This window comes from Daucus carota, chromosome 5, assembly GCF_001625215.2.
Source record: "Daucus carota subsp. sativus chromosome 5, DH1 v3.0, whole genome shotgun sequence".
NCBI classification, from domain to species: Eukaryota; Viridiplantae; Streptophyta; class Magnoliopsida; order Apiales; family Apiaceae; genus Daucus; species Daucus carota.
Genome location: NC_030385.2, coordinates 38,483,384 through 38,500,005, shown reverse-complemented (window position 1 = coordinate 38,500,005; position 16,622 = coordinate 38,483,384). Strand labels below are relative to the sequence as shown.

The window sequence follows — 16,622 nt, the reverse complement described above, 5'->3', positions numbered from 1 at the left end:
ATTCATTCACATGTCCATGTAAATCCAAACTACAACTCAATGGAATATATGTTCATTCATACATTCGTCTTTATATTGGTGATTCACAAGTCTCGTCGTAGATGAACTGGAGTCTCTCGATCTCGTTTTTGGTTCCCCACAATGCTAGATCTCTGATTCTTCTTCTATTTCCCTTAATATTGTTAATAACAGGTTTCTTATTAAGTATTAATTAATTTGAGTTTTCTGAGTTTGTACTATACTTGTAAAATGTGTTCACCTTAACCTATCTATATTTATAAAATTTGTTCATCAAGAATACTATATTTATATAATACATATTATAATATTAATGTGCTATTTTTAGCACAAGATTTATCAGATCATTGAAACCATATATTTTAAAATTTTGTTTAACTAGCACACCATTAAGTCATTAACCATACTCTTAAGCAAAGACAATAAGCACGCCCAAGATTTGGGCTTTTATGCAGAGAAACTTTTATTGTTTCAAGGGGAATAAAGATGAATGTACTATATATTTGTGTGTCCCCGTGCATCGTGTCTACTTGCACATGCAGTTGAGTCTTTAGTGTTTCTCGTATTGCTACTTATAATTAGTAGAACTCCACAAGTTGCTAATCTTCTCTCTGTGATTAAGGAGGAAGTACAGCTCCAATGTGATTAAGGAGAGCAAGTACAGATTAAACCACATTACACTAGCTAATTGTAATTAAGGAGATTAAAACTATCATAGCTAACTACAGTATATATGCTAATTATACAGTTGATGCTAGTGAAGTTCATATATCCTCGGAGCTAGCGTACTCATTAACTCTCTATAAATAGTTCTGAATTTATGTGTGAAACTCGATTATTTTTTGATAGACCATAAATTTGAATTAATTGTTAATCAAATTGAAGCACAAATTGCATTTTACCATCCGTCTATTAATTTTGCAGAGTGATATTCTTGAAATATAATATTACACAAATCATTTTTTTACTATTCGTATTAGTTTTACAGAGTAATGTCTTGAAAAATTGCACTTATAAGTAGTACTTTTACTATCAGTGTATTAATTTTATAAAGTGATATTCTAGAAAATTATATTATACATATCGCTTAATTATAGATGTATTAATTTTAAGGAGTAATATTCTTGAAAAAGTATATTGCAAAAAATTAACAACTATATATAAGAATGACTTTACAATACAAAACACACTCTCCGTACAATATTGGTTAATTAGGTCTAACATATTCTAGTACTGCAAGTCTGCAACCAGTAGTTCCTAATTAGTAGGAACCATTGGTGTTGAGCGAACAATAGATGGCCGGGAAAAGCTATTTCTAATGAGAAACAGATGAATTTGCTTCTGGTAAACACTATAAAAATATTACTATACTTGAAATTTTAACAGAAAAATTTAACACAGAGGTTTGTGAACATTCATTGTAATGAAAGATTCCAAAATGGAAATTGTATAACTGTGAACTCAACCGAGAGAGACGTCAAGTGGTACTGCTGCTTGATGATTAGGTTTGTTTGTTGCTGTGCATCTTTGTCTTTGATGGCTGAGCTGTCATGTAATTCTAATGGCGTTGTCTGTTGATTGTTATATTAAGCTGATTAGTGCTCCATCTCTGACAAATGTTCCAGGTAAATCACTTCCGACAAACGTTAATTTCCACAGGACCACTTCCTGACAGACCAACGGATTATTAGAGTCGGAAGCTTGCTCACTTCTGACGGATCTGGTTTAATATCTGCAAGACTAGCCATTTTATTGTAATTTTGTATACTGTATCGATAAAAAAAAAATCGGAGGAAACATAATAATTGAGCGACGAAAAAATGACCATGATGAGAAACTGACCCGGCAGTGGCCAATGAAGGATGTACACCGATACCAAGAGAACAAAAATCAGAAGACGTGAAGAGATATTTGATAAAGATGCTCCAGATGAGGCTGAGAGAGAAGCACGAGCATGGTGGTGGTAATCTTCAATGCCGCTCTGATCGACTAAAGGGAAAATTCAAAGCATTCCATGTCACCGGGACCAGCGTACATAATTGTGTAAAGTTGTGCATCAATGACTCAATGTAGGTCCATTTCACTTGAATCAACTGATGAGCTGGTAAAAGACTGATGATATTATAGCACTAGTACTGAGATTCATATAAATGATCAAGACTCTTTATGTGTTGTTATTCTTACTAACAATTTCTCTTATAATATAATGTGACCAAAAAAAAAACATCTCTTATAATTAACAACGTCATTGTTCTTGAACCAAAATATTACTTCGCAGAACAAATTAAAAAATGTACATTTTGGCACAACCGATCGGTGTGTTTTCCAGTTATCCCTACTAATATGGTCTTCCAACCATTAAAATTCATAATCACTTACTAATTAAGCTTGCCCTTAATTATATATAAAGAGCGGCAACAAATTAAGCTACTGTAATTAATAAATTACCCAACTTAATTGGAAAAGCCCTAGCTTGGAACTAGTAGAAGTCCTGTATATGCAGTAAAAATATAGTAACAGAGAATGAGAAGAAATAAATAGACAAGAAACAGGTGAAAAGAACAATACCAAATGAATGCCTACAGTTGGTCATCTGAAAGGAACTGGCCTGAGAGAAAAGTTGTAAAGCCGGGTGACAGATCAGCCATTTGCGGACTTGATTGGTCTGTCACTTTCAGTCATATATATATTGAGGTGATTAGGCCCTAGCTCGTACCAACATGCTCAAGTATAGTCGTTCTATTGCCAATGCAGCATCATCAAGATTCTCATCACCAAAATGGCCCTATTGCCAGCCACAGATTGTAAATATAATTCATTTTTACATTTACATTATTATGACCAACAACACTTGCATTTGCATGTGAATCTTGATGGTGCTACACCAGCAAACAACGACTGATTCCCAACTTCACTCATGTACAATTAAACCACCACATACTGTCAAGGCAACAAGGGATATATATATGTATAACATATTTAACAAAAGAAAAAACACAAAAAAAGAAGAAGAAGAAGAGAGAAGAGATAGGTTGATTATTAAAACCCTTCTATATATATATATATATATAATACTAATTTGGAGTCTAAATTAGGCCTTATTTCCATTGGTATCAAGGTTCGAAACTTGTTCAACACAGTTTGAATGTGTGGGTATTATCAAGCACACAAGGCCTAGTTACAAGTGAACCCACATGAGTCTCAAAACAATATAAATAAATATACTGTATTTTCTTATAAAAGACAAGGTCTGAATATAAGTGTAAAACCATGTACCTCCCCAAACAGTAAAACCCTATTCTCTTTTAAAACTTTTATCTATCTGTGGTGTAAAAATTAACAAAAATCGACATAAAAGTAAACCTAAAAGTTTGAGAACAGCTCTAATTAGATTCACATATATAATTCTGACCAGAAAAATTACACACATCTAAGTTTCTTCTTGACCAAAGAAAGAAACAAATCTTAGTACAAATACACACTTTCATATATACATATATGATATAACCTCTCAGATTCGGGAAATATCCAAACCTTGTATGGTCAGATGGTCTAAATCGAACCAGAAAAAGATTAACAACCTATCAGTATATATATAACATGTACTCTTTGTATATATAGGGGGAAAAGGAAGAGAAGAGTTACTCATACATACACAAACTTGCCGCATAGAAGATCGATAACTAACGGATTTAACATCCATGATCTTGAGTTTGCGGCTGAGGAGAAAGAGATGAGCAAACTGAGAAGGGAGAGAGAGAATTGAGTGTATTTGTTTGAGGAGGAAGATAATATATTTATACAAAGGTAGTGATGCTATTAAGAGAAAAAGAAGACTTCTTTACTGCTAAATGGCTTGTTTAAATCATTTAAGTTGGCCACTTGGCTGATTCTAATTGGCTAATGCATGTGAATTGTGTTGGAGTGCTACCGTCACAGATATGACTGCAGTTACACATCACTGTAAACCCTAGTTGCTTTCAACTAAGTGGGCATCTCAACGCAACGACAACTCGCTTCTTTCTTTTTGAATCTTGCATATTTTTTGTGTGTGATATAATATTTACTTCAATATACATCAATAAAGCAAAATAAAAATATTTTGTTGCAAAACTTCGGACCACCGACTCTTTGGCACAAGATTACTAAATTTATGGTCGTATCATGTGTTACGCGTCCTGACAGTACTCGTATCACCCTATTATATCTTCGGTACGGTTAATATGACTATATGAGAAAGAAATAATTTCTTTTGCAGTAACTTTCAAGTTATATATCGGCTAAATTGTTCTAGATTTCCGAGAAGTGTTGGCAGTGGCGGAACCAGCACTAAAAGTTAGGGGGGCTGAAAAATATTTCATCACCTATACTTGCATAAATAGTTTTCTCAATATATATCATCATACTATCATTCATTCATGCATCTTCCATCCTATTACGCTGATAAGTCTTGATTGCTTTTAACAAAAAAACTCTCTCAACAGTAGCAATGACAACGGGTAAAGTCAAAGCTAACTCAACCAGATGACAAAATTTTTTTTCTATATTTTGAAATCCAGATTAATCTCCATTCTCACATCATAGATAGAATTGTGTAACTGATTTGGCAACAACTCCTGGTCTGGTAAAAAGAAATCCTTTGGATAAAATTGTGCCAGGCAGACCAATTTTGAATTATTGGAACTTGAAAATTAATTTCTAGGATCCAAAGAGCCAATTGTCATACTTCGAACCATTGTCATAGTATTTATAATATTCCGGATGCTTTTTTGTAAAGATTATGACAAATCATTAGTAATTGTCAAGATAACTTTCATCAAAAGAACTCCACCGAGTTAGGGTAGTGTCGATGTGTGCGTATGACTTATGAGAGCATGTTCAAAAGCTTTTTCGTATGGCCTCTTTAGCCAAAAATATTTGAAGAATATGGAGTTGAAATGAACTCCAACAAGCCCCTGACACCTATTCAAAAACAGAAACAGATTGAAATTCTTCTCGATTTTTAACACTTCTATTTATTTTGAAGTTTCTTGTACCAAACAAAAACATAAAAATAGATATATGTAAATTTAACATATGAAGCGGCATACATTGTTCAAATCTTCAAAAACAACACATAATGTTTAAAGGTTAAATGACAGATGAATCCAAAAACAAACATTGTTCAAACTTAATTAATTAAAATGTTAACTGAATGAACGCAAGTCAGTGATGATGAGTTGATATCATTTGTCGACTTCAGTGATGAGTTTGATAATTAACCCAGTTAAATTATATTGACATCACAAATTCAGCGGGGGCTGGAAAAAATATATACACCGTGTTTTTCGAGATTAGGAGGGGCTCTAGCATCCCCTAACCCCCTCTGGTTCCACGACTGAGTGTTGGTTTTTTTCCAAATTAAGTATAATTTGACCAGTATTTTTCTCCGCTTTTTAAAAAATGACAACCGTCAACTATTATTAATGATATTAAATGTATATAATTAATGATTACATATATATAATTAACGAGTAATATCTAGATGGATCGGAGGATAAATTTCATAAAATGTTGATCGATAATCAGCCATATTTTGTAAAATCAAAAAAAATTAACAAACATTTTATGAAAATGAGAAATTTTTTACCCATATTTTTAATACGTAATGACATATGATTAACGATAGTTGCCAAGCCCCAGTTTCAAGGAAGCTAAAGAAATACTGGTCAAATATTTGTTATCTTGAGAATATAATCATTTTTTTGTAAAAATCTAAGCACATTAGCCATCATTGTGAAATTTTTTGTTTTTTGGTTTTCGAATTATGTAAATTCCAAATATTTAAATCAATATGTTTATTTTTAATTTCGCTTAAAGTTAAACTCTCATGATTAGTAATCTGTTAAAGCGATTAAATCTAATATCAAATAATATTGATTATATATTATAATATTAAATATTTGAAAATTCTCTGCGGTATATTAAACTTAACTAGTGTTCCCTTTAATTTACAAGTGCTCAGGTTTTTGTATTGACAAGTGCTTTTGAGAAAACAAGTACAGATCATTAAATTGTAATTTAATTTAGTTTAGGTTATTCAAAATATTATGCATATATGACTTTTAAGAACTACTTTAGCTGAGTTCTTCACGTATTTCTATTATTCTTATTATATTTCACTGCTTGTTTCTTTCTTTTTACTATTTGATATTTTCTGTTAAAAAAAACTTACAAATGTATTGTGCCACATTAAAATTTATTTCTGATTCCGTCACACTCTCTATGTACGTCTGTGTATATATATTAATTAATTTCAAGTAGAAACAAGATATATTATTATTCTAATGGGTCCTGTTCCTTGCCAACCGGTTGCCGGGAAAGGGTTATCTAACCCACTGTACGGGGGCCATTAGATTTAGATTTCAAGGGCTCAGATCCAATTTTGAGTTTGGAATGCATCCGCGGATATTATCCGCGGAAAGGGGAACTCCTATTCCGCGGATAATATCCGCGGAAAGGAAAATTTCCCTTCCGCGGTTATTTATAGCGGATCCTTTGAAAACTAAAATTGGATCTGAGCCCTTGAAATCTAAATCTAATGGCCCCCTTACAGTGTGTTAGATAACCCCTTCCCGGCAACCGGTTGGCAAGGAACAGTTAATTTATTCCGATAAGAAATAATTAGACATGCTGTGTGGTTAACAAGATGATATATTTATATGATTAAACTAAATATCCTCAGCATCAATCAGAGGCGGAGGGACATGGGGGCCTCTGGGTGCCCATGCCCCCATAAATTTCAGAAAAGTGTATATGTTTTTATATGAGATCCACATATTTGATAATATTAATCTACAAAATATTACTCCTTGTCCCCCTGGAATGTTAAAAATTGCCCTTAGAATGTTAAAAATTAAAAAGTGCCCCCTTGAGTATTGTGTTCTGCCTCCGTCACTGGCATCAATAACTAAACGTGTATAAGTATGATCATAATCTCAAACTTTTCACTTGTCATTTTCATAAACAAGTAAACAGTCATCATTTAATTTTTGACAAACATATGATTTTATTAACGGATATCACTCATCGGAACCCAGCCGGGACAAACCCCCGAACTGTCAACTACAATCTGATTGTGAAACAAAAAACGAGCTAACCAAATAGCCGTTTTGTTTTCAGATCGCTTAACACATAGAATATTTAAATTCTTTGATCTAAAAAGTAATACAATGACATATAGAGCAATCCAACCTACATCACCTATGAAACTGGTAGCATCACAATTGACCTTCACATAAGCATCATCTGTAGCCCAACGTTCAGAACTATCAGTTATATTGACTGATATTGGAGCAACAAAGACTCCCAAAATATGAACAAATTTTTGTTATTATGAAAGGTGAGCTTTTGCGATATCCACCGTCATCCCAGAATCGATGCGAGTCTTACAGATCGTCCACAATATCGTATGAATCCTTTTTAGAAAACCCTCCGACAACGATACGAAAACACACACAAAACACAAAACATGACATACTAACATCCCAAAATATGGGCACTGCCTTGATAACAAGGTACTCAACAAGATCTCACGGATCTTGGTTTATTGAAAAACTGAAATACAAAATAGAGGATGGGAGAGCGAAAATGGCTTAATCGATGAAGGGATGAAGATTTAGAAGATGGAGAAGTGGTAGCTAGAACTCTAAAAACGGGAGTCGACTCTCAAAACAGAGAGGTAGAGAGAAAACCCTAGTTTTTTGACTAACTTGATAATGAACCTTCAACAGTCATCATTTAATTAATTTGTGAATCTGTGCCTAAAATGGCTCTAACCCCATGAGTATCAAGTATCAACCACACTGACAGATACATATGAAATTTTATGACAAGATGTATTAGGATATTTCTTTCTTTTTCATACCCAATAATCACTACAAGAAAACAGGGCATTTCCGACCACAAAAATCGGTCGGAAATGACTCAATTCGGTCGGTTTTGAGGTCATTTCCGACCGATTACCGACCGATGGGGTTGGTCCCTTAAAAACGGGTCGGAAATGACAAGTCGGTCCGAAATGAGTCTCATTACCGACCGACGTCCGACCGCCAAATTCGGTCGGTAATGTGTTTCCATTTTCGCAAAACATGGCCCCACCTGTGACTTGGCATACACGTGGACTGACACAAAACCGACCAGCGTGTAGTCGGTAATAACTTGGTCGGAAATAAGAATTTAAAACCGACCGACAGGTGCTCGGTTATGAGTCGGTCGGGAAGGTTTTTTTGGCCAGCTCCTCAGCTTCTGTTTTAAATCTGACCAAGGGTTGGTCGGTTATGAGTCGGTCGGTTTTCTTATAGTTGGTCGGTTATGAGTCGGTCGGGAAGGATTTTTTGCCAGAACTTGAGCTTCTGCTATAAAACCGACCACGGAATCAACACACATTTTGGTCGGTTTTAGTGGTCCAACCTCAGGATTCATTACCGACCGATTTCATGAAGAATTTGGTCGGTTTTCTGGGACCAAGTACGACCAAATTTGGTCGGAAATGTGTCCACTTGGTCGGTTTTCTGTGTTTGTTATTACCATATTTGGTCGGAAATGACCAAAATTGGTCGGTTTTCTGGGCACCAAATTTGAAAATTTGCAGTGCTTACAGTATGAACTATATACCTTTTCCTGTCATTTACCAAACCCAACAAAACACAACCAAAACACAAATAATCTAAAATTCTGAACCAAAAACAACATCCAATATGCATTAATTTAAAACATCATTCAAATACAACCAAACACCTACAATTATCCATACAAATTATCCATACAAATTATCCAACAAAACATAAGATACAATTCTTTTAACACAGCGAAACCATGCAAATTCAGTTTGCATCCCCAAAATTATCCAACCAAACAATGTCATTAACAAAAGCAATAATAGTTAGCTAATCAAAAACCAATATGCTAACTATCACCATCGGAAGCATCATCGGAAGCATCTTCACCAGCACCATCTCCATCATCCTCACCGAGGTCGTTCTCCGAACTTTCACCATCGGTGACATCCTTGTTGGCCTCTGCAATTGCCTGCAACAATTCATCGTTTATAATTACCTCCTCCCACATAAAATTCAAACACACAAATATACATTGCACACACACACACATACACTCATATAAATACTTATCTACTTACAGCTTGGGTTCCAGCCTCGTATTTGTTGCAGATGTCACTCATGATTGTCGTGACAACATTCACAACCTCCCTAAAGAAAATGGAGTTGAAGTTGCCTCTACTCTCCGGATCAGAAACTTCTATAAGGTTCCTAGCAAGACCTTCTAGCTCTGCAGTGTCCAACTGTTGCTGGAAATTAGTAGGATTTGCTTGTGCGTTTGTGAGAGCATTGCGAACAACTTGCACAAACAGAGGGTCTGGTATATTTGAGCGGTTGGAGACAGAAGACGAGGAACTTGCACCTCCCCTAGTAGTTTCTCTGAAGCGGTGAGCCAAATTCGGCAACAATGTGTTTGCAGGCACTGTTGGAAATCCAATGAGCCGATTCTTTTTTGGCGTATTTGCGCCGTCTATTGTTGCTTGCAACCACCACTCTATAGGCTCAGAGTAATCTGATCCGGGAGTTAAGTCAACCCCTGAATTCTCTAGAATGGCACTATAGCGAGACTGAAATGAACATAAAACTAAAGTTAATTACGTGTATATATGTATATATGTAGACAAACAAATTAAACATTCTTATAACTAGATATATATGATCAAGGTGAATTTAAGTGCAAGTACAAGTACAATTATATGAATTCAACTACAATTATATATAGGAATAATTAAGTACAATTAAGTACAAGTACAATTATAGGATAATTTCATATGTCAATTCATGTAAAAGTACAAGTAAAACTAAATTTATATACTAACCGCTATGGCCATCGCCCCTGGCGTAGTATAGACCAAAGGAGGGCATTTTTTCCCCTTGCTAGCCTCCCTCTCCTTCCTCGATGCTTTTGTTGTATGGGTCCTTTCCCACAATTCGAGGCGCTTCGGTTTCTTCCCCTTTTTTTCTGCCGTCATTTCCTAGAACAAGGGAATTATAATTAATCACAGTTGTTCATTAAAAATGTTTTGAATTACCATAAGCATGTACAGTATAATTACCATAAGCATGTACAATATAATTAAACAAGAAAATAAGCATGTGGCATTATTAAATAATTAAGAAATATAATTGAACTTGATTACTCCTAAATTGTATAATAAAAATGTTTTGAATTACCATTTCAATCGCTTCAAAAGATTTTGCACCGGCAGTGTGCAAGGTCTCCACCTTTTCTCGATTTTGTGATCCAACCTTGGACCGATGCTTGTGAGTGTCGCTATCCCAATATTTCAACAGATTTTCCCAAAAAGGGCCTTGAAAATACCCCGGCCTCAGATCCTTTGCCGACTTTCCAGTTTCCTTCATTTTTCTCACCAAGCGGCGCTTCTCCTCATTCATCATTTTTTTACAAGTTCTTTTCACGTGCTCCCTTATATGCTATTGGTCGGTTTTCTGCAATACAATAACCACAATTGGTCGGAAAAGTGATGAGTTTGGTCGGTTTTCTGTAAGAAAATGACCACAATTGGTCGGAAATGACCCCGAGTCGGTCGGTTTTCTGGGTGTAAATGAAAAAAAAGGATCAAAATGACCATGATTTGTCGCTTTTCTGCGTATACAATGACCAAATTTCACAAAAAAAATCTCATAACATTTCAATTTTGAAGCATAACATTACAATTTCAATTCCATGAAACTAAAATCGTTAATTACAATATATAGCCACTAATCAATATCTTCATAACCTTCTTCTTCTTCCTCTTCTTCTTCTCCTCCTCCTATTTCTTCTTCATTTTCTTGATCTTCCTCATCAAACTCTTCATTGTTTTCATCTTCATCATCGTCATCAACTTCATCATTATCATGATCTTCGAATCGAATTCTTGGAATTGGCTCATATTGTGCAAAGTCAACGAACAATGAAAATATTGAAGTGGATGCATTAGATATATTTTCTTGGTAGGGATTTTCGGTAGAAGGGGTAGTTGATTCATCAAGAGGACTATTTTTAATTGAAATAACCGTATAGAAGTTACTACGAGGATTTAATACACTTGGTGCATAATACACTTGAGTCGCTTGACTTGCTAAAACAAATACCTCGTTCGACCTTAGTCTTGACTTTATGTCTATACTAACAATTCGATTTTTGTCAACACGTACACCGCTTCCCGCGGAATCAAACCAACAACATTTAAACAAATACACATGATTTCCCCCCCTATAAACAAGTCTAATAATTTCTTCTAATTGACCATAATAATTTTCAAGGGCATTAACATGAGATGTACCTTTGACAAGGACACCGGATTTATCCTTACAACGAAATTTATATCCATTAACCTTGCAAGATTGAAATGTCATAATCATGCGAGATGGTCCATTAAGTAGATCTTTGAACCGTGGATATATTGCAACATCATTCTCAATCTAAATATAATAACATACAAATCAATACAAGATCAAAACAAAAATCAATACAAAATCAAAACAAAAAATAATAAATGTGTTACCTTTTTTTTGAACCAAATTTTGAAGTTAGTCTTGAGAAGTGATTCCAATTCTTCGGGCGTTGCACCCGTATAAGATGCGTATTCTCTACACAAAAGTGTGGATAGTTAAAACAAGATTCAAACGTACATTTTATGAATTTTTTCACAAAATAAACATACCGAATATATGGTTGAACCTCTGGCATGTTCAAGAGAACATAATATTCCGCAATGAAGTATTCATCATCATCCAAGTATCGAACAACATGTTTTCCCAAACACTCAATTGGATATCTAAAAACCTCCAAAATACTATCATCTTGTTTCTCAACCGCAACTTCGTTCCTTCCCACGGTGTTATGAACCGTGCCAACATTGGACTTAAAGTAATATGAACAAAAGTTGACGGTTTCTTCTTCGACATATTTTTCCGCAATCGAACCTTCCACTCGTGCCTTATTCTTGATCTTATCTTTCATAAACTTTAACAACCGTTCAAAAGGATACATCCATCTATAGTGAACGGGTCCCCCTAGACGACATTCTTCGGCCAAGTGTAAAACCAAGTGTTCCATAATATCAAAAAAGCTTGGGGGGAAAATAGTTTCTAGCACACATAGTGTCTTTACTATGGATTTCTCTAGAAGTTCTAGATCACTACGTACTAGAATTGTCGAACAAATATCGACAAAGTAATTTGATAGTGCCGCAAGGGCATCCAAAATATCACGAGGTAAAAACTCACGAAAAGCAATACTCATCAATTTTTGCATAAAAATATGACAATCATGCGATTTTAACCCGTGAAACTTGAGAACATCCATTTTGACACATCGAGCTAGATTTGAGCAACACCCGTCGGGAAGATCTAATGATGATACCCATTCACATAATTGGCGAAGTTGGGGTCTTGTAAGCGTAAAACGTGCCTTTGGCTTCACCCCATTATTTAACCATAACCCGGACATCACACCAAGTTCCTTACAATCCATCCTAGACTTGTTGTGATCCTTTGACTTGAAACGGTCATCCACAATTGTGTAAAATACATTTTCAAAAACATTCTTTTCGGTATGCATAACATCAATACAATGACGTAACCTAAGTGACGACCAATATTCAAGTTCATAGAAAATTGGCCTACTAGTCCAATTGTGTTCTTTGCCATAACCCAAAGCTCGTTGTTTGGTCAATCTTCCGGGAGGAGGGAATTGCAAATGATTAAATGTTGATATTTCATACTCCCCACTCATCCGACCCCTAAAAACGGCCCGCTCCGTACTTGCGAACTTGGGTCCTTTTTTCCGTAAAGAATCATTTTCATTCAAAAAAATTCGATTAGTCCCATACCAACATGGCTTTCCACAATTTTTAAGTTGGAAGCCTTTTACACTTCCAAGACAAACCGGGCATCCACATTTGCCTTTTGTTGACCATCCTTTGAGTTGTGCTAAAGCCGGAAAGTCACTTATAGTCCACATCAATGCCGCCCTCATGTGGAAATTATTTTTTTGTGATTGATCAAATGTCTCAACTCCACTATGCCACAAAATCTTTAACTCATCAATAAGCGGACGAAGAAATACATGAAGATCCTTCTTTGTATTATCCGGACCCGGAATAATGAGAGTCAAAAACATGTAGGGTTTTTTCATTGACATCGATGGAGGAAGATTATACACAACAACTACTACCGGCCAAAGACTATATACTTTATTACCGGAATTATCAAAAGGATTAAAACCATCGGTTGAAAGACCAAGTCGTACATTACGAAATTCCTTAGCAAACGAAGGGTGTTGCAAGTCAAAATTTTTCCAATCATCTCCGTCCGAGGGGTGACTAATTTCTCCCTCTTTTACCTCTCTATTCTTGTACCATGTCATTTGTTTAGCCGTATGCTCCGACATAAATAATCTTTTGAGACGATCTATAAGAGGAAAATGTCTTAAAATCTTACGAGGAATTGTGGTACTCTTTTTTCCACATGCTTCTTTGTAACGACTCTTTCCACAATGATCACAATCTTTTTTGTCTTTATCATCCCCATAAAACAACATGCAATTATTTTCACAAGCATCAATTTTGTTGTATGAAAGCTTCAATTCCTTTACTATTTTCTTCACCTCATAGTAAGTAGATGGTAATGTGTGTTTTGGTGGAAGAACATCGCCAATAATCTCAAGTAACAAATTAAAAGATTTCTCACTACAATGGGATTCATTCTTAAAGTGCAACAACCTTGTGGTGAAAGATAGTTTTGTGTAATTGGTGTTTCCCGGATATATTGGTGTTCCACATCTATTGACTTCTTTGTAAAATTCGGAAGCATCCGCATTAGGTGGTTCTTCTACTCTACTAGTACAAGCCTTAGGTTCGGCTCCAACATCTCTTAACATCGCTTCCATGTCTACCGGTTTTTCAACTTCTCTTTGAACACGATTATTTTTTCTTCGTGATGACTCCCCATGAGATGTCCAAATTTTATAACCCAAGCAAATTCCATTAGCTATCAAATGATATCTAACATTTTCAATGGTCTCCCATGTCCCATTTTTACAATTAACACATGGACACTTCATCAAATCTTCAACTACACCTTTATTCTCAATTGCAAATTTTATAAATTGCTCAACACCCAATTTATATTCCGGAGTAAGTGTTATTCGGTTACTTTCTAATCGACGATTCATCCAACTACGATCATTGGTCGACATCTACATACAAGCATACACAAACAACTCAAAACAATATACACACACATACACATATATATACACACAATTATATACACAATTATATACACAAATATATACACATATGTACACATATATACACATATATACACATACAAACATTTCATACCTCCAAGTTCAATTTCAACTTCACCTCCTATTTCAACTTCACCTATAATTTCAACTTCACCTTCAATTCCAAAATTACACATTTCATAATTAGAAATATATTCAAAAAAGAAGACAAACATTTTAAGGTTAGTTCATATATACCTTCAAATTTTTTTCTCTTCCACAAATATATAATTATGCTAAATTAACAATAAGACTTGGTGAGGTGAGGGACTTAATCAAACTAAAAAAGTTGAAAAGTCATTTCCGACCGCTATTTAAAGATAAGGCGGTCGGAAATGTCACGGCGGCCCCACAGCTCATCCCCTCAGCCAATCACCGGCTGACACAGGCAAACACAGCCAGGTTGGTCGGAAATGTCAGAACTTGGTCGGAAATGACTTGGTCGGAAATGAAAATCCGGGCTCAGATGCGAAGCTTCTGGTCTAAAACCGACCGATTCGTGGCGGTCGGTTATGTGGTCACAGCTCATCCCCTGAGCCAATCACCAGACGACACTTGTAACACAGCCACGCTGGTCGGAAATGTCACAACTTGGTCGGAAATGACTTGGTCGGAAATGAATATCCGGGCTCAGATGCGAAGCTTCTGGTCTAAAACCGACCGATTCGTGGCGGTCGGTTATGTGGTCTCGCTGACGCGGCGTCCATGTCAGCTGAGAAAAAGCAAGGGAATGGGGCCCACCCCCTTTTAACCGACCGATTTTGGGTGGTCGGTAATGTCGGTCGGAAATGACCCTCACATTTCTGACCGGAGTTGTTTTGGTCGGTACGTCGGTCGGTTATGTGCTCTTTATTTCCGACCAAGTCCGTCGGTCGGTTTTATTGGTCGGTTATGTGCGCTTTTCTTGTAGTGAATTAAAATACAATAAATCTGTTACTTAAAACCAGATTACCAAGTATTTCACCTGAGAAGTGGGACCGGTCCGTACAGTCTGACATGAGCGGTGCAGATTTTCGCTAAATTTTGTGGGACTCTCCCTTTGTTTTTCTGCAACAACTTGAAATGCCCTCCTCCCCCACTTTTCGCCCAATAAATGATTCCTTTTCTGCCGTTTGTACTCTGTGTTTTTAATTATTCATTCTGTCTTTGTGAACAGATATAGATTATTAAATTAATATTCTATTTAATACTCCCTTTTCCCTTTTAATTGTACTACTAGTTTATCGGAGGAGCGTTTGGCACGCATTTTATGCTCTTTTTTGAATAAAAATTTGATGTTTATATTTTTATACACGAAAAAAATCTCGAAAATAAGTTCGAAACTATATTTTATAATAGTCTTAAAATGTGTCAAGTAGTGAAAAAAACTGTAAAAAATGAGAGGGACGGAGAGAGTATACCCTCTCTGGAGAACGTATACTCCCTCTGTCCCAATCAATTGTATATGTTTTGTTTTCACTGTTTGACACACATTTTAAAACTCTTATAAAACATAGTTCTACAACTTATTCTTAATATTTTTTTTCATATATAAAAATATAAATGTTACATTTTTACACAGAAAAAAATATCTTAAAAATAAGTTGCAGAACTATATTTTAATGAATCATTAAAATCCGTGCCGCAACCCCGCCCCCATTATATACTATTGGTTGGGACGGAGGGAGTACTAAAAAGGGACCGAGAGAGTATGAAATAATTTAATAGTAAAATGCTCAAAATTGTTTATGATCTAAAATTCTCATCGACACTCTATCTAATATATTTTATTAATTTAAAAAATTTTATTTTATAAAATACATATGTAGAGGTATATCTATTTCTTACCATAGGCATTTACTTTTCAAATTAAGAAAATATGAAACAGATTTAACAATTTATAAATTAGCCCACTTTCATCAGAATAAATCCTTATTTTAATATTTTAGATGAAACTGTGTTCATTTTCTTATATATAAGATGATCTCTTTCTTTCTACATTTTAGAAAAATTTTCAGTTTTGCACTATTGTACTCCCTCGGTTGTTTTACACGTATTTTAAGATGTAAATAAAATTTAACTTTTTATTGATTTGTTTTTCTGAATAAAATTATATAAAAAACTTTTATATTATATAAAGCCTTGAAATATATGCCGAATTCTCTCTTCAAATGTTAACGATGGGAGCATGATTTTCAGCCATGGACTTATTTTTTATTAAGGTGATA

General features: G+C 35.1%; 1 protein-coding gene and 1 long non-coding RNA gene across 4 annotated transcripts; both read right to left on the bottom strand.

Annotated features, from left to right (window-relative positions):
- Positions 1 to 1,155: 1,155 nt before the first annotated feature.
- LOC108220942 (uncharacterized) lies at positions 1,156 to 3,930 on the bottom strand. Of its 3 annotated transcripts, XR_010291760.1 has the most exons (3): positions 2,587 to 3,820; positions 2,467 to 2,509; positions 1,156 to 2,119 (listed from the first exon to the last, which is right to left on the bottom strand). It is a non-coding gene; the product is annotated as an uncharacterized LOC108220942 (long non-coding RNA). The 3 variants fall into 3 exon arrangements; XR_010291759.1 differs by having other exon boundaries at positions 1,156 to 2,509; positions 2,587 to 3,930; XR_001806825.2 differs by lacking the exon at positions 2,467 to 2,509 and having other exon boundaries at positions 2,587 to 3,930.
- A 6,908-nt stretch (positions 3,931 to 10,838) lies between these two features.
- LOC108198305 (uncharacterized) lies at positions 10,839 to 14,322 on the bottom strand. The gene is made up of 3 exons (XM_064094031.1): positions 11,786 to 14,322; positions 11,627 to 11,711; positions 10,839 to 11,543 (listed from the first exon to the last, which is right to left on the bottom strand). Exons 1-3 carry the CDS (start codon positions 14,320 to 14,322, stop codon positions 10,839 to 10,841), a joined length of 3,327 nt encoding a protein of 1,108 aa, XP_063950101.1.
- Positions 14,323 to 16,622: the final 2,300 nt, after the last annotated feature.